Source organism: Periophthalmus magnuspinnatus, chromosome 3 (assembly GCF_009829125.3).
Source record: "Periophthalmus magnuspinnatus isolate fPerMag1 chromosome 3, fPerMag1.2.pri, whole genome shotgun sequence".
Lineage (NCBI taxonomy): Eukaryota > Metazoa > Chordata > Actinopteri > Gobiiformes > Gobiidae > Periophthalmus > Periophthalmus magnuspinnatus.
The window spans coordinates 36,208,814-36,231,044 of NC_047128.1; the positions used below are offsets into that span (position 1 = coordinate 36,208,814).

The window sequence follows — 22,231 nt, forward strand, 5'->3', positions numbered from 1 at the left end:
ATGGGCATTTTTATACAGCACTTTTGCATCTTCAAGGCTCAAAGCTCTGACCCACACACACATTCATACATTTACACACACATTTACACACACGTTTACACACACATTTATACTCCAGTGTGCACAGACAATGGGGCGAGGGGGGTTAAGTGTCAAATCAGTGGACAAATACTTTAACAAATGAGCTCCTGCTGCAAACTACAATGTAAACTTTAAATAGAACGACTGAAATATTTATGGGTAGATAAATAAATAAATGGATAAATAAATGGATAAATAAATGGATAAATAAATAAATGGATAAATAAAATAATAAATAAATAAAATAATAAATAAATAAATGAATGCTGTTTTCCACAATATTCTGATGTTTTGGGATCTGTTGCTATGGAAACAGGTGTCAGAGCAGGTTTAATAAAATAAATAAAAGTATAAATCTAAAGTCTCCTGAGCGTCTGAAGGATCTGTAGATGATTTCAGACTTTGTAGTAGATGTTAGTTGGAGCTTGTGGGGCGATCTCCTGGACTATATAAACCGGAGGACCATAGTCACTGCTCAGACGCTCAAAATGGCGACAAATCATAGAATCCGACGCCCTGAGCGGGAACACGACGTCGCTGCGGTCCGAGCCCATGTCGCTGCTGATACTGTCCCGTTTGGGCACAGTCAGAGTGTTGAGGGACACGGAGGCGGACTGCGGTCCATCTGGGACACAGTGACCGCGGCGTCTTTTCCACAAAACTGCAAACGAAACGATGAAGACGACCAGAAGGAGGAGCACCCCGCCGGACGCCAGCCACACGAACAGGCCTGGACCGGGGCCATCAGCGCCACTGGGGTTGGTTTGTCCCGCTTCTGAGGCAAAGTCTGTCATTACAAAGAGGGGGACAGACATGGGACGGGAAATTAGGACAAGTGACATGATTTCTATGATATTCATCAGTTAAAACTCGTGCAGAATCATCAGGATCAATATGTGCAGCAAAAGTGACTCGAAAAATGATAAAACTAGAAAAATTCCCATTGATTTTCTGCCCCAGACTAAAAATAATACATTTCACGTTTTGTTTTATCGTCCCTCAAGCTTTTTCAGTTCTGTTTTGTTCCAGTTGATTGAATTTTTTGAACTTTTTTTGTTGTATTATCATAAACACGCAGCCCGAGTGATGATTCAGAATAAATGTCATATAATTACACATAAAACAGAGTCTGTGAGGGGCTGTTTCTGCTCCATAAATCATTCTAAATGCTGTATTTGTTGACTTTTTAGCTGTGATCCTGGAATGTGTTTTGTCAGTTTAATACTGTGATACGAGACGACCGTGGCTCAGTCTGTAGAGCGTTCATCCACTGATCTGAAAGTCGGTGGTTTGAATCCCGCTCTCGACATGATGTGTGTGTGGTTCTTTGATGTAAAGAGCTTTAAGTGTCCTGACGATAGAAAACTGCTGTATAAAATGTGACTATTTTCCATTTTTGACCATATAAATATCCCCGTCCACACTATAATGTATTAAAAACATTCTAAAGTTGTGATTTCCCTCCTGTTTGTCTCCAGTGTTCAGAGTCGACCTCACTCGGGTGAAGAGGACCTCACATCCTGCAGCTCGAAAAAATGTTGCACGACAAAGTATTTGAGAGAGAGAGACTGAAGAACAGAAGTGTTGAACAGAAGGATGAATATGAAGAGGTTTTAGATGTTTTTGGCCTTATGTCGTGAGTAATGTCTCTCAGTTTGTTAAAGGGACATAATAACACACAGTTTTCTTCATGCTCCTCTTCACTCATGTGCTGATTTTGTGATTTTTCATGACTGATTTTGTGCCGTTTAAACCTGGAACAGTCTGAAGATGTGACTCAGGCCTTGACTTTGACGATGTTTAAATCCAGACTCAAACTGTTCTGTTTATCTGCTGTGACTGAAAGAGTTTTATTCTGCACTTTTCTCCTTTAATGCTAACTTTATGATGATTATTTATGTTTTAATTTGTTTCTGTAAAGAACTTTGAGTTGTTTTGTAGAAATAAAAGTGCCATGTTTTGTCTGATGCTGCGTGGCCCAATGAAATAAATGAAATGCAGTACGTCTAATACAGTGATATAAATATTTCCAACCAACCACAGTATAATCAGTCATGAAAACAAACTTCCAAACAGCATTTCTTATATTTGTGTGGAGTTAGAGCGTTTTCAGTGTTACAGAAGTGTGAAAAGTGCAGTTTTCACTCAGTTCAGTTCAGTCTGAGCAGAAGTTTGAAGTTGAGAAGTTGGTTTTATGAAGTAACTGTAATGAAATGTGTATTTTTATGTGTGTGAATCTGCCCAGGAGCTAAATCTGGTTCAAATCATCTTTTCTTTTGTGAGATTTATGAATTTGCTCAAGGTCCCTGGGAAGTAAAGAAAAAAGAAAGAAAGAAAGAAAGAAAGAAAGAACGGAGCAAAAGTGACGAAGAAACACCAACGAAAGAAAATCCAGGAGTGTTGATAAACTGAGCAATGGTCTAGAAAAAGTGCATGGACTTAAACAATATTTGAGTTAATTTTGTGACAATAACGGATCATCAATTTTGAGACTTTGATGAAAACTGTGACATTTAACTGTGACATTTGTGTCATGATCAGAAGTGAAATTGTACATTACTCACTGTATTTGTGCAGTGACCTGTATTTTCTGTATCTACACTGAGTAAACAGAGTCTGATAAAATAAATGACATAAATGACATGTGCCTTAAAGACGCACGACTCTGAAGTTTCTCCATGTTCTGAGCTCAAAGTCAGACTAAAGTGAGACTAAAGTGAGACTAAAGTCAAACTAAAGTGAGACTAAAGTCAGACTAAAGTGAGACTAAAGTGAGACTAAAGTCAGACTAAAATCAGACTAAAGTGAGACTAAAGTCAGACTAAAGTGAGACTAAAGTCAGACTAAAGTGAGACTAAAGTCAGACTAAAGTGAGACTAAAGTCAGACTAAAGTGAGACTAAAGTCAGACTAAAGTGAGACTAAAGTCAGACTAAAATCAGACTAAAGTCAGACTAAAGTGAGACTAAAGTCAGACTAAAGTGAGACTAAAGTCAGACTAAAGTCAGACTAAAGTCAGACTAAAGTCAGACTAAAGTCAGACTAAAGTCAGACTAAAGTCAGACTAAAGTCAGACTAAAGTCAGACTAAACTCTAATCGTCGTGTGTTTATGTTTCCGTCGACAACAAACAGTTTTACCCTTCACATCACTGGAGTTTGGCTCCTTGACCTTGGACTTTGGTCGAGTCGGTGGGAATCGGGTGGGAGACTCCTGAAGTGTAGAGAGCGGCTCTGAAGAGTCTGAAAAAACAAGACGACAAACGGATTTATACAGAAAAGGCTCATATTACACTACGTTCTGTCTGATATAATGACGTTTCCTCATCACACACAGACCTGGGGTTGTGTTTTGTTTCATTCTCACATGTTTCACACACAAACCTGCAGATTTAGACTGAAAACACTCTGTTCCACCTTGTGATGTCATCATGTGGTGATACAGGAAGTGCTCCACTGTGTTTTTAAACTCCACACACCTTCATTTATAGAATCATCTGGATCATTTCAGTCCTGGAGTTGTCTCTTATCTCGACTGAACTAAAGGTAAAAGGAGGAGTTCACTTGAAAACTACTTTCACCACTTGATGACATCACAAGGTGGAACGTCGCATTTTGAGTTTTGTAGATGTAACAGACTAATAATAAAGTGTGACTCAAACATGTGAATGAAACAAAACACAACTCCAGGTCTGTTTTTGAGGAGGGAATAACATTAGAACATTATTAAAGCTCAAGAGTCAGATTTGCTTCAAGAATGAGACAGTTTTCTGTTTTATTTGAGCTAATATCAGAAAGATGCTGAATTAAACCTTGTTCTTTTTGTATTTCTGTCATGGGTTAACGTTGACTTATGCCTCTGTTAGTCTGTTGTGTAATGTTATTGCTAAAGGGAGGGCATCTGGTGTAAAAAAGAAAAAAAAAAGAAAAAGAAAAGTGAGAGAGCGTGCAGGAGAAGTCTGGACCTTTCACCTGGTGTAAAATGAAAAAACTAAACTAAAACTAGACTAGACTGTGCAGATTCTGTGACGTTAAATACTGTAGACTGATGATTCTAAGCACTTGGTGAATGTCTCTCTTCACTCTCCACCCTCATTCCATGCTGTTTACTGTTCTGTTTTATGTCTGAGCCAAAAAATCTTTAAAAACACCGTCTTGATTTTGACAGATTCTTAATTCGACCTTTAGAAATATTACATTCTAATATTCACATTCTTAAAAAGCTGTTTATCGACTTAAATCTCATCATTTTTTTAATATCTTCACAAACTAATGTCGCCAAAATGTCAAAACAAACCAGTTTATCTTTGAGTCCTTGAGTGTTTTAAACTTAAACGTGAGTGTGCGCTCTGCCCCACAAACATTTCCGTGACCACATGATGCGTAACTGTTTGCATTTTGTTCAAAGACGAAAAAACTCTTTTTCTAAAACAGCTACACAGTTTCTTTTCGTGTCAGAATCTGAAACATTACTATTTTTTACCTGGAAAATATCTAAATCACATCTTTTTCCATCAAAACATAAATGAAAGTAGTTAATTTATGCAGTGGTTTTGAATGTGGGGGAAGCACAGAATCAACTCTGAAAATATGGAAGTTTTGGTGAGACATTAAATGAAAATAGATCCATTTTACACCGAACAGAAAGAAAATGGTGTAAATGAATGAATCTGACACGTTTGAGTTCAAATAAAAGTCGTTTCCAGGTCAGTGGTTATCTCTGAATCTTACTCTGAAGTCGTTTCCGTGAGGTTGACCTTGATCAGGTTCTGTGTGGAAATGTTATCAAATGTTTTAGAGCTTAAATTATCACAAAAATAATAATATAAATGACATATACATTTAAAACTCCTGCAAAAAAGAAAATAACCAGGGGAAATACACTGAACTTTTGTGGTTCATTTTAATGTTGATCTAAATGCTGTGGTCACTTGAACCTTAACCGCAGCATTTACCGTCAGAATAAGCACATTTTCTAATAATGCAAAAATATAAAGATCAGCTCCCACAGGCTGAGCCCACATGAAGCACAGTCACCGCCGCCTCATGGGCAAAGTAAATATGACCAAACCACCACAAAGGTCAACCGCAGTTCTCAGAGGTTAAGCTGCGTCGGGTCAGGGCTGTTTCGGGTCAGGGCTGTCTCAGGTCAGGGCTGCGTCGGGTCAGGGCTGCCTCGGGTCAGGGCTGTGTCGGGTCAGGGCTGCGTCGGGTCAGGGCTGCGTCGGGACAGGGCTGTTTCGGGTCAGGGCTGTCTCGGGTCAGGGCTGCGTCGGGTCAGGGCTGCGTCGGGTCAGCGCTGCGTCGGGACAGGGCTGTTTCGGGTCAGGGCTGTCTCGGGTCAGGGCTGCGTCGGGTCAGGGCTGTGTCGGGTCAGCGCTGCGTCGGTTCAGGGCTGTTTCGGGTCAGGGCTGTCTCAGGTCAGGGCTGCGTCGGGTCAGGGCTGCCTCGGGTCAGGGCTGCGTTGGGTCAGGGCTGCGTCGGGTCAGGGCTGCGTCGGGACAGGGCTGTTTCGGGTCAGGGCTGTCTCGGGTCAGGGCTGCGTCGGGTCAGGGCTGCGTCGGGTCAGGGCTGCGTCGGGTCAGGGCTGTCTCGGGTCAGCGCTGCGTCGGGTCAGGGCTGTTTCGGGTCAGGGCTGTCTCAGGTCAGGGCTACGTCGGGTCAGGGCTGCCTCGGGTCAGGGCTGCGTCGGGTCAGGGCTGCGTCGGGTCAGGGCTGCGTCGGGACAGGGCTGTTTCGGGTCAGGGCTGTCTCGGGTCAGGGCTGCGTCGGGTCAGGGCTGCGTCGGGTCAGGGCTGCGTCGGGTCAGGGCTGTCTCGGGTCAGCGCTGCGTCGGGTCAGGGCTGTTTCGGGTCAGGGCTGTCTCAGGTCAGGGCTACGTCGGGTCAGGGCTGCCTCGGGTCAGGGCTGCGTCGGGTCAGGGCTGCCTCGGGTCAGGGCTGCGTCGGGTCAGGGCTGCACATGTGGGATTAAATCTACAGGGCGTCACCTCCTCTTCCTCCTCTTCTTCCTCCCTCTCCTTTATAATTGGAGATTATTACACATCTTTAAAAATGATATTATTATTATTTAAATTCCTTTTTTAAATGATCTATTTTTACCTGTGTGTCTCATTTCTGTGCAGATGGTTCTTAGGCTGTAGTTTGTTGTTTTATGTGGGACTGGGGTCATTTTGTTCATTTTGTTTTTGTTTTGTTATTTCACACTTTACACTTCACTGACACTTTGACTCATAAAAAGACCTTTGGAAAAAAAAGAAAATAAAATCTACAGGGCGTCCATGAAATCTCTTTACAGTTTTAAATGTGATTACAAAGGAAAGTGATGAGATATATTCATTAGATTTGTTCTGTTGTACTCAGTGATTATAAAGTTTGTCGGGGGGAGTAGGACGTACAGCGGCCGACACTTCACCCTGGACATGGAACATTTGAGCCACGTCCCTCCATTAGGACCAGAACCTCGGGTCATAAGAACAGTTTGTTCCTTCTGCCGTTTGTCTCATGAAAACTTTATAATATCTGTACCATTGACACTTTATAATATCTGCACTTTGGACACTTTATAACACCGGTCAGTTTAATAAGTCATGTTTGTTGTTCTGATGGTGTATATATTTTCTACCTCTAAGTATTTTATTTTATTTTTAAACATATCTTTTTTAACTTTGTGCTCTTATTTGTATTTATTCAGTGTTTTATGTTGGTCTTTTTCACCAAAGACAGTTCCTAGTTTGTGAGCTGTGTTCACTGACGATGGCAATAAAAGTCTGATATTTCAAAATTACTGTTGATTGAATTGAAGAGGCGCCTTTTGAATGAACCTAAGAAAAGTCTCCTCCTCAAGTCGGGCACAGGGCGGGTTATGGTTCTGTGTTAAAGATGTCACGTATCGAACAAAGACATTACTCAACTAAAGCCAAAGATACAGAAGCGACTGGACCATGAGGCTCTGCTGCAGTGAAACACGGAGAGAAATCCAGTCCAGTCCTGATGAGCTTCATGAGACTCACACTGAGGTGATGAAACGAGGTCAAAAACTTTGGAAACCAAGAACACGTCTGACTAAGATCTCATCAATTGCCTTTATAATAATTGTTTTAAATTGTAAAGAAACTATTTGGACATCCTGTTTATGACAAAAGCATTTTTCCTGTTCTTTCAATAACAGCTAAAGTCGACCCAGAGCTTCTTCAATATTCCAAAGGCTGGTTTTTAATTTGACCACATACTGAGTATCAGAGCTACGTTTAACTTATTCATGTTTCCTCTCATTTAAATATTGGTTTACAGCGCTAATGTTCGTAAACACAACCAGCAAACAGCCACACGCTTTCAAGAACGGAATCTCACAAAATGCTGATATTTCATCTCCAAGTCAAACTCCTGAATTATGTATATCCAGACTTTCTCCTTTCACAGGATAAAATTACTGCATAGGATTTTTAAAGCCGTAGTACGACCAGCCCCAAACTCAGGCTGAACTCGACTTTTAAACGAGTTCAAACATAAAACGCTCCATTCAGTGACATTATTTTAGGAGCCTGAGACGAGGGGCCAAACATTCTGAACTGAAGTTGGACCTTTGGCCCCTTTAGACCCGGGACAGAGTAAAACACAGAGGACACTGCCCCGGACCTGTGTCCAGGACTGAGGCTGTGTCCAGGACTGAGGCTGTGTCCAGAGGCAGATATAAGCTGATTGATACAAACATAAGCCTGATGAGCTGAAACGTGCTTTGGTTGACTGAAACGCACAGTCTGACACAGAAAAACTGAAGCTTCTTGACCTCCTCCACCTGGTCACATGATGCTGCAGGTCACATGATGCTGGTCACATGATGCTGCAGATCACATGATGCTGCTGGTCACATGATGCTGCAGGTCACATGATGCTGCAGGTCACATGATGCTGCAGGTCACATGATGTCGCTGAGTTTAGAGACTCAAATCCTCAGATGAATCCAAACGGTCACGAGACTCGACAAGTTCAGACAAACGGACAGGACTGAGTCAGGAAGGGCATCTGACGCACTATCATTTAAATTTATGTTTTAAAATGAAGCATGAGCATTAAAGGTGCACCGTGTAACTTTTTACGGAGGGTCCACCACCTGCTTGTCTCCATGGAGATGTTATTGTTTTGCCAAGAATGTTCCAGAGTGTGGCCTTAGATGTCACCAGGCTAAGTTACAGGTCAGATCTGTGGAAAAGCGATCACACTCTCATGTTTCCAAGAGATTTTTGAGCAATAAAGACACTGAAACAATAGAATACACTGATTATAAATATATAAATAGAGTTTTAATGCCATCCACTGGGATATTTCTTTTAAAACTATAACATTTCCGTGGAGTCAAGCAGGTCATTTTTAAAAACAACGTACTGTGTCTGCTACATTTTATAATCGAGTATTCAGCTTAAACAACTTAATAAAAGAAACACGTCGCTGACACTGGAGCTAACGTCGCCGTAAACGTCACCACAGCAAAACGCCACGAGGCTGTCGGCGCCACCTATGGACAGCTGCACATTACAACAGCGATTTTTTTTTTCATTTGTACCAAAATAACTACACTAAGAAAATAAAACTGGAGAATGAAGTAAATACAGAGCACAGGGCGTCTGCAGGTGGAAAACGGGGATTGATCTGGAAAATGTCAGCTCCGAGAGGATAAACGGGAAGGAAAAACTACTTTAATATGATTGATTTAAGAGAAGACTGATATGTGACCTATTTAACTAGAACAAAAATGTTTCAGAACATGTTTGAAGAGGTCAGATCTGAGTAAAGTTACAGCAGAGTTAGTTTTATGAAAGATGAACTGATACAGACATAATTCTCCCGTCACTGAATCAAACATAAGTCTTTACTCTCTCAGGAGGTAAATGAATCATTATGTTTGGTATAAATAACTCACTCTGTCCAACTCTTAGCACCAGCTTCATGGATTTGGTTCGACACACTCCCCCGTTGGTGTTGTCCAGTCCCTGTGGAGCCCCGGTGGAGGTGGCTGAACAAGCAAAGAGAAAATATTAAATAATCTATAGAAGAAAACGCACTCTTGACAAATTTAAGCCCCGTTACCAAACATTGCATCATAATCTCACAGAAAAGAGTGTAATCTAGAGTGGACAAGCGTTCAATACATCCACGTTCAACTCTGCATCACCCCATCGCCATCGCAATTAGGTCACATACAACATCTCAGAGGCTACAAGCTCCGTTACCATGAAAACTCACATCAAATCTGCCTGATGCTGTACGAGCCCTGAGTGATTTGGGGCATGTACGCTTTAGGAGTCGCACTGGACGACCACAGCTCTGCTCTGTGCACGCCTCCATCACATGCTTCAGTTGCCACTAAAACAAGGCCAAAGAAATGACGTTAAAGTGAAGGGACACGGAGAGAAGGAGCTAAAGAGGAACGCTTCCTTTTCCAACAGGACGACAAAGGGCTGCTCATGTGGATTTGAATCTAGTGCAACTTGTAGCAGCTTGTACAACACTTCTGCATAATTTATTTTAGACCTTTGATTTGAAACACAATGTGGAGGAAGACGAGGCCATAAAAATAATCATGTTTAGTCATTTTAGAAACAAGACTTTTAATCAGAGCCGTTTAACAAAAATACTAATAGTAGTTTGTTTCTGCAAATTCTGAACTCTGCTCCAAACAAGATGCTTTAAGTGACTGGAGATGAAATGTTTACAGTTTAAAAGCCCCAAAAGGATTTAATTAACACGTAATTCACTGCACAGTCCTAAAGGAGGCACGGTCTGGAGCACTGCTGTCAGTTTATAGAGCATGGACTACACAAAGTGATGTTTTCAGTTACTTCACTCAACAAATAAATGTCAAATGTAAATCCTCAAATCCACCTACGGCACATAGTTGCTGGTATAAACTGTATAAACCTGTCCAGGCTTAAAGTGACTGAATGAGAGGAACAAACAGAACATAAATGATCTATTTGGTTTTAAATGACCCGACTAAAGGTCCATAAACGCTGAGATCTGTTCAGTTTAAGTCCAGCACTGACCAGCCTCAGTCTGTGGTCAGTGCTGGACTAAAGACACGGCTGGACTCACATGTGATGTAATAGTCCTTCCCTTTGAGAAACTCCAGGCCCCAGAGGTTTGGGCTGAACTCCTGAAACTTGAAGGTGAATTTGACGTCTTTGTGCGGTTTGTCACAGTTCAGTAAAGGAGTGTCTGACTTCTCTATGATGCACTTGTCCATCTGTCTGCGGGACACAAGGTAGACGCGGTAAAACTCCTCCCGCTGTCCTGGGTCTGATCTGGGACAAACAATGTCCATCTTGTCCCCGATTTGAGGGTAAAGGGTCAGACCTAGTCCTCGGACAAACCTGAGAAAAAGAACAGATTTAGTCAAGAGACAATGACAAAATAAAACATGTGAGAAGAAGTGTTGTGTTGTGTTGTGTGTGGTTCTGGGATTAAAGACAAACTGAGCAGAGGAGCAGCTGTGAGGATCTGTCTCACTCTGAGTCTGACACAGGGATCAGTTTGGCACAGGCAACAACTGATCTGGAAAAAACACTTTCCAAAGCAAATGTCTGACCCACAGGCAGAGTCCAGCACAAACACTGTGACATAAACTGATGTGTTTTACAGAGACAGACTCGGGTCCAGTCACAGGTTTTACTCTTAAATCCAAACACGCCGCGGGTCTTTGTCTCTTCACTCACTTTGTGTTGGAGCTGCTCCAGTGGATGGACTCCAGAGTGACCGCGACACAGGAGCAGTCCAGAGTCAGGACCAAGACGAGAGCGCAGCGCCAGGACCAGCGCCAGGACCAGCGCCAGGAGACTGTCCCCATCACAGGAGCCGCGCGAGACTCCGACTCCGACTCCTCAGGACCAGGAGCGCGCTCGGCTCTTGTGCCTCCGCATGTCTCCACAGACTCCAGGAGCGCACGGCTCAGGGCGCGTCCTGGACACGGACCAGAGAGTCTTCATCACAGTTTTCATCACAGTCTTCATCACAGTCTTCATCAGCCGCACAGAGTCTTCATCACAGTCTTCATCACAGTCTTCATCAGCCGCGCGGGGGAAATGATCCACACTGTGCGTAAAGATCAGAAAAAACACTCACGTGACGAAATCCACGAACTGAGGGAGAGTGAGGAGGATCAGCTGACCACAGGATCTGCCCCTGCACTGTCCACCTACTGTCCATCCACTGTCCATCCACTGTCCACCTACTGTCCATCCACTGTCCATCTACTGTCTACTCTGTCAGGAGGAGGGGGGACAGGAGAAGACAGAGGAGACAGGGGAGAAAAGAGGAGACAGAAAGGAGAAGAGGAGACACAGGGGACAGGAGGAGACACAGGGGAAAAGAGGAGACAGAGGGGACAGGAGGAGACACAGGGGAAAAGAGGAGACACAGGGGACAGGAGGAGACACAGGGGACAGGAGGAGAACACTGTAAACAACATGGTTCCTTAGTTTAATCATAAATTGAATTTCAGATTGAATAAAATTAAATGAATAAACACATTTAATAAATAAATGTCTCGTGTAAACTGTGATGTTTCAAAACAAACCATAAAAAACATCAGTTTAAAACTGAAAAGCTGCTGTGGACCTGTGTAAATCTGCATTTTATCACATCATCTTTTTTTAACTGAGTTTTTGATAAATATGATGAGCTCCAGACTCCAGAGAGGACAGAGGACAGAGGACAGAGGACAAAGGACAGAGGACAGAGGACAGAAGACAGAGGACAGAGGACAGAGGACAAAGGACAGAGGACAGAGACAGGACACCTCTGTGAGACACTGAGGTATTTTAAACACTTTTATATTGTTTCAAAACATCAAATAAAAGACAAAGTTTAACATCCACATCTTTATTGATATGAAACACTTTAAATGACATTTCCACAGATGAACAGGTTTTATTCTTCAGTTTGACACTTATTAAGGAAACAGACTAAATCTTCAGTGTTTTGATTTCCCCGTTTGACCCTCGTTTGTTTCTAATTGCAGCTGCATCATTTCTGATGATGCCAATTTAAGTGTGAATGATCCACGGCACAGAGGCAGATAATGATCCATGGTCTGACTCACAGTAATACAGAGAAAAAGAAGGGAAAGCCCCACTCTTATTCTGACTAATATTACAGACTATAATAAAACAGCCTCTGTGCAGCAATTACACCACGTGTAATTTAAGAAAACAGCCAAAGTGAGGCCAATCAACAAACACTACTGCACTTTTTCAACAGCTGAGATGAGAATTAAGTCTTCATCAAAGAATAAAACAACATTATGGAATCAGAAAAAGCCCAGTATATTTATACATCTGCACTTTCACTGCTGCTGCCAACTTCCTCTGAAATAAAACAGACTGAAATGTTCTGTTCCCTGTGAAAGTCGATGAATCTGTTTTTATTGACCAATCAGATGTTTCATTGTTTGATTTTCCATTCTGTTTTTTTACATCAGAACAGAGTGAAACCTGAGGCCACAGCTGGTTCTATTTGCTGTTTTTTTAATATATATTTTTATCTTTACAAAACTAAACTGAAACTGAATAATCACAGGTGCATTTTTCAAATCTGGACAATACTTTCCGTGTGTAGATCCCAGAATATTTTGAGACTGAGGCAGAATTCTCCCACAGTGAGGCTAACGCTCCACATGGCAGGTGTTTGCACAGAACAACCCCTATCACGTTTAGCATTAACCTCACCACGGGACATCCACACACCACGGGACGGTCCACACGCCACGGGACGGTCCACACGGTCCACTGGGGTTCACCTGGGGCCCCTCTCTGGCTTCAGTCCTGCAGGGGCCACACAAATCCTCATTAGACACAGTATATGAGGCATTATGTGATTTTGCTTGAAAATCTCTGAAAAAGTGATGCTGAATGTTCATGTTGGACTAAATTATATAAAAGCCTCAAACGTTTCACCTACTGGATCTTTAACCTGAACACTGAAACTCTGGATTGGGAATTTAAGACAGAAAAAATGTATCTTTATTATTAAATTAACACTTTTAAATGTTAATTTTTGTCTAGATTTTCACAGTGGATGAAATTTCTAAAAACCTTCATTCCACGACTTTTGCTGAAGTTTTAGACAAACGCAGACGTGGGACCAGCACTTAACAAACATTAACATTAGATTTTGAGATTTGTGCCACTCCATAAATAAAATCTCATAGTTTAAACCCATATTTATCCAGGCAGTGGACTATTTACCACTGTCTGAGCCACACACGTCTGATCCTTCTATAGCAGCATGAAGAGGCAGACAGGAAGTTAAAGTCTAACAGTGTTTCAGAGCTCGTGTTCAGGAAATGTGTGCACATTATGTTGTGTGGTGTAGTGTGTTCATAGTATGTTTGTGGCTTCACTCACCTGTTGTCATGCAGTACTTCCTCTTTCTGCTGTCTCTCACTCAGAAGTAAACAGCGGCGCTGCAGCACATGTCTTATATAGTGGCTCTTGTCTATGAGTCATGCAAAAATCCCTTTTAACAGAATGAGTAAAGCCAAAGAAATCACGTACTCGTTTGCAGTAAGATGCTTTTATCTCGTATGTAAATGCTGCCCACATATACAGGACCAAATATCATGCTTTTGAACTGAGCTGGGCTTTTTACACAAACGTCAAAGTGATGAAGGAGTAGGCTGAACAACTGACATCATGAAACTTTAGGTGGATTTTACACAATATTATACAGGAATCAACTAAAATCCGACTTTAAACAGTTATTACATGTGGCTAGTGCTTCATCAACTGTAATAAAGTGATACATAAAAGTGTTTTTTAAATAATCCATTTGTCCCCAGATTCCCACCCGGTACAAAACAGAAAACAAACCTTAAAACTCAAGTGTATTTAACACATTTTATCACAGAGACGCTCCACACAAAAGGCAAAATCAGCTTGAACTGAAAAACTTAAGGTCTGTCCAACACAATCAGCTGTTGAACTGATGACCTGAATATGTCGACTGAGCCCAGGACAGTATTAGTCCAGTCACTGCAGAGACAGAACTGCATCTCAAATGGACAAATGACCCATCAGAGTTTGACTTTTGAATCTACAACAGTGTGACAGAGAGAACAGTTTTAGCTCAGCTCCACAGAGCTCGTCTGACGACCTGCGCTAAATATGATATTGTTCCTATATGTAATTCATATGCACACTTCAGCTGTGCACATGTATGTAAAATATATAATATCCACATGGTGTGTAATCTGTGCACATGTAAAATATATAATATATGTATACTGTAGTATGTACATGACCTGTATTGTTAATTGTTATGTTTACAGAAATGGAACTTAAAGCTGATAATTAGCATAAACTCCACAGAGCAGAGGCTGTGCAGCTGATGGTGAGTCTAGAGAATATTTATTCTGTTCTGTGCATGGGGGCATTTTTTTTTCAGAAACAGCATCTTTCATGTGAAAACAATTGGGTCATTTAAGTGCAGTGGGGCTGGGACCGAAGAACAGCAGCTCAGATCTGAACCGTTTGGAAGGAGCTGCATTTTATCACTAACCAGAAGTTCTGCTCCATGATGAGGCCGTACCTCCAGCAGTACTTACAACAGTACTTACAACAGTACCTCCATCAGTACTTCCATCAGTACCTCCATCAGTACTTCCATCAGTACTTACAACAGTACTTCCATCAGTACTTACAGCAGTACTTACAGCAGTACTTACAGCAGTACTTCCATCAGTACTTACAGCAGTACTTCCATCAGCTCGCACAAATGGACAGAAGTTTTTATTTTTATTTCGCCCAGGCCTTTCTGTGTGGAGTTTTTCATGTTTCTCCTCGTGTCTGGATGGGTTTCCTCCGGGTACTCCGGTTTCCCCCATCAACCAAAACATGAACGCCCTTCAGACAACTGTGGTTGTGATTTTGGGCGTTACAAAAATAAATGAATTGAAATTTTAACGTAGGCTTAAGGACGTTCTTAAACACTTGCTTTTGTGCAGGGTTTCAGTAATTCTTAGTTTAAAAGTAAAGTTCTTAATTTGTGGGAACAAATTACATTTTTAGAGTTTAGTATGTTATTTGAGATCCACAGTTTTGACCATTTCATGTCACACATAAAAGACGAGTCATGAGGACACCTGGGACACAGGATGAGTCTGCTGCAGTTCACAGATGACTTAAACTTTCAGTTATCAACTCAGGGTGTGGCACCGAGGGGCTTCTGAGAACGACCTCCTGTCACTAAATGAGTGTGTTCTGCCCCGTTCAAACTGCCTGAGCACAGAGCTTTGATCAGAATAGAATCACACCATATTGTTTATTCGTGAGGACTTAGTCATTTTGCTCTGATTCTGGAAAGACTAGGTGCATCCCCTCGTATTTTCACTCTATCAATCCCATGTTTGTCGTCTCCAGCAGCCACTGTCCCCAAAAACAGCGACCTCCCGAGAGCCGCTGTAGAGAGGAAACCACTGTGACATCACATGATCTAAAGGAAGAGCTGTAAGAACATGAGGAGGCGGGGACGCAGACCAGACGCACAGGGACCCCCCCTAAACTCGGGAAATTCAACATTAAAAAAGCACAATATTATTAACTTCAAACAGTCGCCCGTCATTAAGTCTGAGTTTCCCCTTTTTTTAAATGTTTGGTCGTAGTAATCACATTTCAACGGAAATAGATGGAGGAGGCGCAAACTAAGAATACATGCAGTATAAATTATATGCATATGTGTGTGTGTGTATATATATATATATCTATATATATACATATATATATATATCTATATATATACATATATATATATACATATATATATATATCTATATATATACATATATATATATATCTATATATATACATATATATATATACATATATATATACATATATATATATACATATATATATATATCTATATATATACATATATATACATATATATATATACATATATATACATATATATATACATATATATATACATATATATATATATACATATATATATATATATATATATATACATATATATATATATATATATATACATATATATATATATACATATATATATATATATATATATATATATTACACACACGTGTATGTGTATGTATATATATACATACATACACAATACACACATAAAATACATGCACACACACAGAAATTGTCCAAATCCAATTCCACTCAAAATGTTCTTTTATTGAAACAGTTCAAAATAAAGTTGCATAGAAGGATGATCTTAGTAACAGGTGGATCTGTGCAGCATCTGCAGTGACACAGACTTTGGTGAAAAAGGAGCCAAATCAAAAGGCGAGAGAACGGCCTGAGAATCAGGATCCCCCTGAGAGAGCTGGAGGAAGCGTCTGGGGTAAGGGAAGGCCGTGTATCTCAGTTTAGACTGGAGCCTGGCCCTGGACAAAACTGGGGAAGATGGATGTAAAAAAGAGGTTGAGATTAGAATACATAATATTGTTATGACTTAACGTTCTCATAACCTCATCTACTTTCGATTTACTCTCAATTAGTCATGAGCAAAAGAAAACTAAACCGCAAATTAACAATGTATGTTTTTTTTTGTGTAGGCATTTAGGAGCAGACCAGGCAGACTTCAGTTTAGAGGGTAAAAGTCAGACAGCTGACAGCAGGTTTCTGTAAATGAGGTCGTGTCTTTGTAGTTTGGGTTAAACAGAGACATGACTGGAACAGAAAATGTCCCAGGCACAAATGCACCAGGGTCTAAAGTCAGTCTCACCTTTTAGCCCAGACTTTCAGAGACTGCTTTAGAAATAACTGTTAACCTCAGTTAACAAGACAAACAAGACTGAATTCACAAAAATCAAAATGAAAAAATAATGGCGCTGGTCTAGATCACCCTCCCTCCACAAGGAATTATGGTCCAGCAGAAGGAGCCCACGACAGACGGTCCAAAGAACGACTTTATGGCACAAAAAACACACTGAGCCTGTGGAGGTGTCTCCTCTGGGATCTGTCTCTGACGTCCTCTGGTCCACCACCTCGTCCTCTAGACCCTCACACGTCACATGGGCCCCGGGTGGAGTGTCCTCATCTGACAAAAGCACAGGCCACACAGGCCACATACTGCTGAGATGAAGCTCCAGAGGGCTCCAGGGGCCCTCAGCAGTGAGGACTAGAGACACGGGGCCCTCAGCAGTGAGGACTAAAGACACGGGGCCCTCAGCAGTGAGGACTAGAGACACGAGGCCCTCAGCAGTGAGGACTAAAGACACGGGGCCCTCAGCAGTGAGCACTGGAGACACGAGGCCCTCAGCAGTGAGCACTGAAGACACGAGGCCCTCAGCAGTGAGGACTAGAGACACGAGGCCCTCAGCAGTGAGGACTAGAGACACGAGGCCCTCAGCAGTGAGGACTAAAGACACGAGGCCCTCAGCAGTGAGGACTAGAGACACGAGGCCCTCAGCAGTGAGGACTAAAGACACGGGGCCCTCAGCAGTGAGGACTAGAGACACGGGGCCCTCAGCAGTGAGGACTAGAGACACGGGGCCCTCAGCAGTGAGGACTAGAGACACGGGGCCCTCAGCAGTGAGCACTGAGGACACGGGGCCCTCAGCAGTGAGCACTGAGGACACGGGGCCCTCATCGTTCAGCTGGACGTCTCATTTCTTCCTCTTCTTTGGTCTTGTTTCAGAAAAGCAGTTTTTCTATGTAGTTTTATGTTTTTACATTTTTTTATGTGTTTTTCGTCTTAAAGAGGCACTATGTAACTTTGCCTGGAATGTTTCACAGTTTGGAATTAAACCATCTCCATAGAGACAAATACAGGATGTCACCAGGCCAAGTGCAGGTCAGGTCTGTGGAAAGGCGATCCCTCTCACAGTAAGAATGCAACGCCTTTACTGAGCAAAAACACCTACAGTTTAATAAATGCAAAATGTACATTTAATACCAAATTAAGGAACATTCCAGGGACAAGCAGGTGGCTGACCCCGCCCCCAGAAAAAAAAAGTTGTATAGTGCAGCTTTAAAGTCCTAAGAAATGACAGTAAAATAATGGAACTTTATCAAGGGCAAAAGTTCATGACTGAACATTCTAGCTCTGTCCTCCACCGAGCAGCACATGGCTCTGCTTTCCCCAATCACAAATCTGCATCTAAAATTAGAAGCTCTAGAGGAAGTGTGGGTTCATCAAACATATCTGAAATGTTCCGGCATCACGTCACATTTGAATGAGGAGCGCAGTGGGAATCAGGTCAATCTGTCTACGGTTCAACCAAATCAAACACTATGCAGCTCAATAGTTTTAACTTCGACAAAACAATGTATGGCATTTTAATCCACTCTGTGACCTCAAGACCAGGGCTGGGCTGTGGTCTGGGAAAAAAGTAAACAAAGTAAGACTTAAAATCCAAAATATATGAACACAATCATAATTCCTGTGGTAGAAAAATGTCATTAGAATATCAAAGTTTTCTGAGGCAGCTTGTTTCTGCTCTGAGAATGAGGATATTTGAGCCTTAAGATCCAGAACCAAACCACGCTGCAGAAATGACACATTTGTGTGATGATGATGATGGGGAGCAGTACTGCCCTCTACTGTCCAATCCAACACACTGCATTACACAGAGGGAGACAAATCTTTAAAATCTGAGAATGTGACTTTTTAGGCTCAGAGAATCTCCAGGTACCAGAGACATGGACTGACATCACCACACTCTGGAACAAAACACTGACAGTGAAGGCAGCGACTGTATTTTTATGGAAACTGTTTTTCTCAACCTATTTACCAAATTCTAACACTATTACCATCGAAATAATCACATTTTAGTTGAATTTACTGACAAACTCTGGGGTTAGTGTTTGCAAATTACTGCCCAAAAGTGTCATAAAAAATATATCCAACCAAATATATTGAATTGAAACAAACTCAAAACACTATGGCATTAAAAAAAAAACAAAAAAATCCCCATCACAGCAAAAAGCCGCAGTCAGAAACCACAGTTAAAATGCCACATAAACATTTAAGTGGTTTCTAGGACGCCATTAAAACATTTAAAGTCAACCTCAAGTGACAAAGAGTTATCAAAGGTTCTCTTCTGAAAAAGCAAATTAAATCTACACTTAAAGCCACAGTATGTAACTTTATGGACATGGCACATCACCTGCATGATTCCATTCTCCGTGGAAACAGGTTTAATGCCATACTGTGGAAGATTATAGTAGTAAATTTGTCAGGTTTATGGCAATGCAAGCGCACTACGAGTAAGAACACGTGTCTTACTGTGCAATAAAAACACCACAAAAAATATAAAAAAATTAAAAACATGCTTATATTTTTGTTTATTTTGGCCAAAAAAGGCACATTATGACTGAGCATTGTTCCCCATGTATTAATAGACGTCTGATAAAGCTTGAAATAATCAGATGTGTTTAAAGGAGGTGGTGTGTTGTAATCACACAGGAAGCAGAGAAAGGGCTCGTCCTTTCCATAACTCAAAAACCTTCTGCATTTCTCCAGCAGCACACGGACACTCAGGAGGTAAGCACACACTCAATTATTACATTTACTTATTCCATATCTTCCATATCAGAGTTTTGGTACAGGTTTTCTTGAATTGTTAATGTTTATTTCAAATGTTTTCTCAAAATCTATTCTGAGCTTGTGAGTTACTTGTACTTGTTGGTCAATACAGTTAAGAGCAAATCTACTGCAGCTCAGGTCTGATTTTTAATGAAACTGTTAAAGCATTAAAAAATACAAAGTGAGCGCAAGAAACACGCCCAGACTCACGACCTTTCAGTGTGTGTACCTGCAGGCATACAAATATTAATCAAATTCCTTTCATGTTAATCATTTGTGTATTGTACAGGTACAGTCCAATGCAGAGTTAAAACTGTAACTGAATCACAGGGAGGAGTGTACAGCCTGAGGAGACTGGGGGCAATTTACTGACACAAATATGAAACTGAAATCTATGAAAAGAAAAACAGTGAAAAGAATGAAAGAATATTGCAATTGTTATTCAATATATTCTGTAATTATTGCGTTAAAAGAAGTGTGTGTTTTACTTGAGAAAAATGATCAGTTAAGGTGGACAATTAATACAACTACAATGAGAGAAAATGGAACATGAAAAACAAATGAACTAATAATGCGCTAGAGCACAGATTTGAGCGATGTATTTGACCACATAACAGCCACATAACCCTATTAGGTGCCACCTCAGCACATAGACTCCTGTATGTGTGACCTTTAAAACAATTGCAGCACTAATCTAAATAGAATCTCTTCTGAGAAACATGCTGGTGTTTTTTTCTCACTGAACACAACAGGAAACCCAGAGACTTTAAATGTCTAATAGCCACAGGTGACTTGTTCATGTCCATTTATCTATTTTTTATAAACAGGGACAATGTGCATTAATAAATATTTCTGTAAATGCACCAGAATTGGCCTAAATGGCTATTTTTCATCTGCGGTCCCAGGACAGATGTTAAAAAGTCACCAGACAAAATGAAAATACAGATGTACAATAAAAGACATTTTATTGAACTGAACATTCAAAAGGACTGAACGTTTTAAGTTAAAAAAGTGTTTTCAGCCCCCACAGGCCGATTGCAGCTCCGATAGCGATGAATCACTCACAGCTCACAGAAGTGAACCAGCTCTTATCAAACGTCTCAAGATCGTGGCAGGATGAGGCCATTAAAGGAGTCCAGATCACTGTCACACTCATCATCTTCTTGGTGAGGATCAACCACAGTACTTTGTGCCAGGGCTCTGTTTGGGACGCGGGGTTAACTAACATACCGTACAGTAGTTCATTAGTGTTTTTTGTACACCTGTAGGTGGGTGTGCCTCTGAACAGCCTGGTGGTGTGGGTGCTTGGACTGCGGGGGAAGAGACACCTGAGGCGCAGAGGCAGTACAGAGGAAACACGCGCTGCCAGCAGTTTCCGCGTGTACGTCCTGAACCTGGCCCTGTCTGACCTGGTGCTGCTGCTGCGCACCCCGCTCATGTTGGGATACCTGGCCCACGACAACAGCTGGCCCTTCGGCCGTGTGTCCTGCCTCCTGGTGGTGTTCCTGAGGGGGTTAGGCCTGTACGCCTCTGCCTTCCTGCTCTGCGCTGTGGCCCTGGAGCGCTGCCTGTGTCTGCTGAGACCCGTCTGGGCAAGTCTCAAACGGCCCTCCTGGGCGGTCCCTCTGGCCTGTGCCCTCATGTGGGTGTTAGCCACAGTCCTGTCTGCACCTTACTTCCACAGTGCTGTTGTGCTTACTCTGAACGGGAAACACCAGTGCTTAGAGAGCGGGCAGTTTAACATGGGCCTCTTTGTCACAGAGACCATCGCAGGCTTCATCTTTCCTCTGCTCATGTTTTTGGGGAGTAACCTGGCCGTGCTGCTGACAATTCACCAGGCTGTGCCACCCACACCCACTTCCTCCTCCCCTTCCACAGCTCGCAGGATGTTGCGCATGTACCATGTGCTCTTCTTCACCATGCTCATCTTCCTCACCTGCTGGGTGCCGTACTTTGTGTGTCGCTTCCTGAGGGCCCTGGCCGTGGGGCGTCCGGACAGACGTGCCCTGTACACAGGGGCGTCTCGTGGGCTGTACGTGTCCTTGTACTTGGTCTACATAAAGTGCGCCCTGAACCCTGTCCTCTACGTGTTTGCAGCTCGAGGACTGAGCAAAGCTGTCCGAGCTTCACTCGTCTCCACCATCGAGAAACTCTTCAATGACGACTCCACAGAGTCTATAAGACGAAAGTCACTCAAAAACTCACAAATGTAAATATCAAACATTTTATTTTGATGGAACAGTGGACAACAATGTAAAGCAAGATGTTTGCTTAATCCCACGTTTGTACAGTGCACTGGGTAAACAGCTGAAACATTTTTCCAGAGTTAAGCTAACAGTTCCCAATGAGCTGTCATTACAAATATTTAGTTCAATGAGCTCTGAATGAAGCTGTCGTCATGAACTGAATCCTGTCCAAAACCTTTGCTACTGTTGCAACATGAGTACGATGGCGCAACTCAGTGGCATAACATACTTTCATGAGACATTTTGTCTCTATGTTGTGGGCAGATTAGAACAAATTAATATCATTGCTCAAGGACTGTAGGGAACATGGACCCCAACGAATGTCAACGTTGTCAATGCTGAGTT

General features: G+C 41.9%; 2 protein-coding genes across 2 annotated transcripts; one reads left to right on the forward strand and one right to left on the reverse strand.

Moving 5' to 3' along the window:
* Positions 1 to 476: 476 nt before the first annotated feature.
* Positions 477 to 19,879, reverse strand: LOC117393919 (ephrin-B2a-like). Its single transcript, XM_033991928.1, has 7 exons — positions 19,870 to 19,879; positions 17,046 to 17,681; positions 10,790 to 11,033; positions 10,170 to 10,447; positions 8,998 to 9,090; positions 3,205 to 3,321; positions 477 to 868 (listed from the first exon to the last, which is right to left on the reverse strand). The coding sequence occupies exons 1-7, from the start codon at positions 19,877 to 19,879 to the stop codon at positions 477 to 479; spliced, it is 1,770 nt and encodes a 589-aa protein (XP_033847819.1).
* Positions 19,519 to 21,862, forward strand: LOC117393678 (C5a anaphylatoxin chemotactic receptor 1). Its single transcript, XM_033991665.2, has 3 exons — positions 19,519 to 19,598; positions 20,662 to 20,806; positions 20,909 to 21,862. The coding sequence occupies exons 2-3, from the start codon at positions 20,693 to 20,695 to the stop codon at positions 21,851 to 21,853; spliced, it is 1,059 nt and encodes a 352-aa protein (XP_033847556.1). The 5' UTR covers positions 19,519 to 19,598; positions 20,662 to 20,692; the 3' UTR covers positions 21,854 to 21,862.
* The last annotated feature ends 369 nt before the right edge of the window (positions 21,863 to 22,231 follow it).

Excerpts from the sequence above, each read along its gene's own strand:
- LOC117393919 (XM_033991928.1), bottom strand. Across the intron at positions 11,034-17,045 it reads CAGAGGAGACACCTCCACAG|GACGCGCCCTGAGCCGTGCG; the intron begins GCTCAGTGTGTT and ends GTCCGTGTCCAG. Across the intron at positions 869-3,204 it reads GAAGGGTAAAACTGTTTGTT|ACTTTGCCTCAGAAGCGGGA; the intron begins GTCGACGGAAAC and ends TTGTAATGACAG.
- LOC117393678 (XM_033991665.2), top strand. The coding sequence starts at position 20,693 with ATGAATCACTCACAGCTCACAGAAGTGAACCAGCTCTTATCAAACGTC. Across the intron at positions 20,807-20,908 it reads TCACACTCATCATCTTCTTG|GTGGGTGTGCCTCTGAACAG; the intron begins GTGAGGATCAAC and ends GTACACCTGTAG.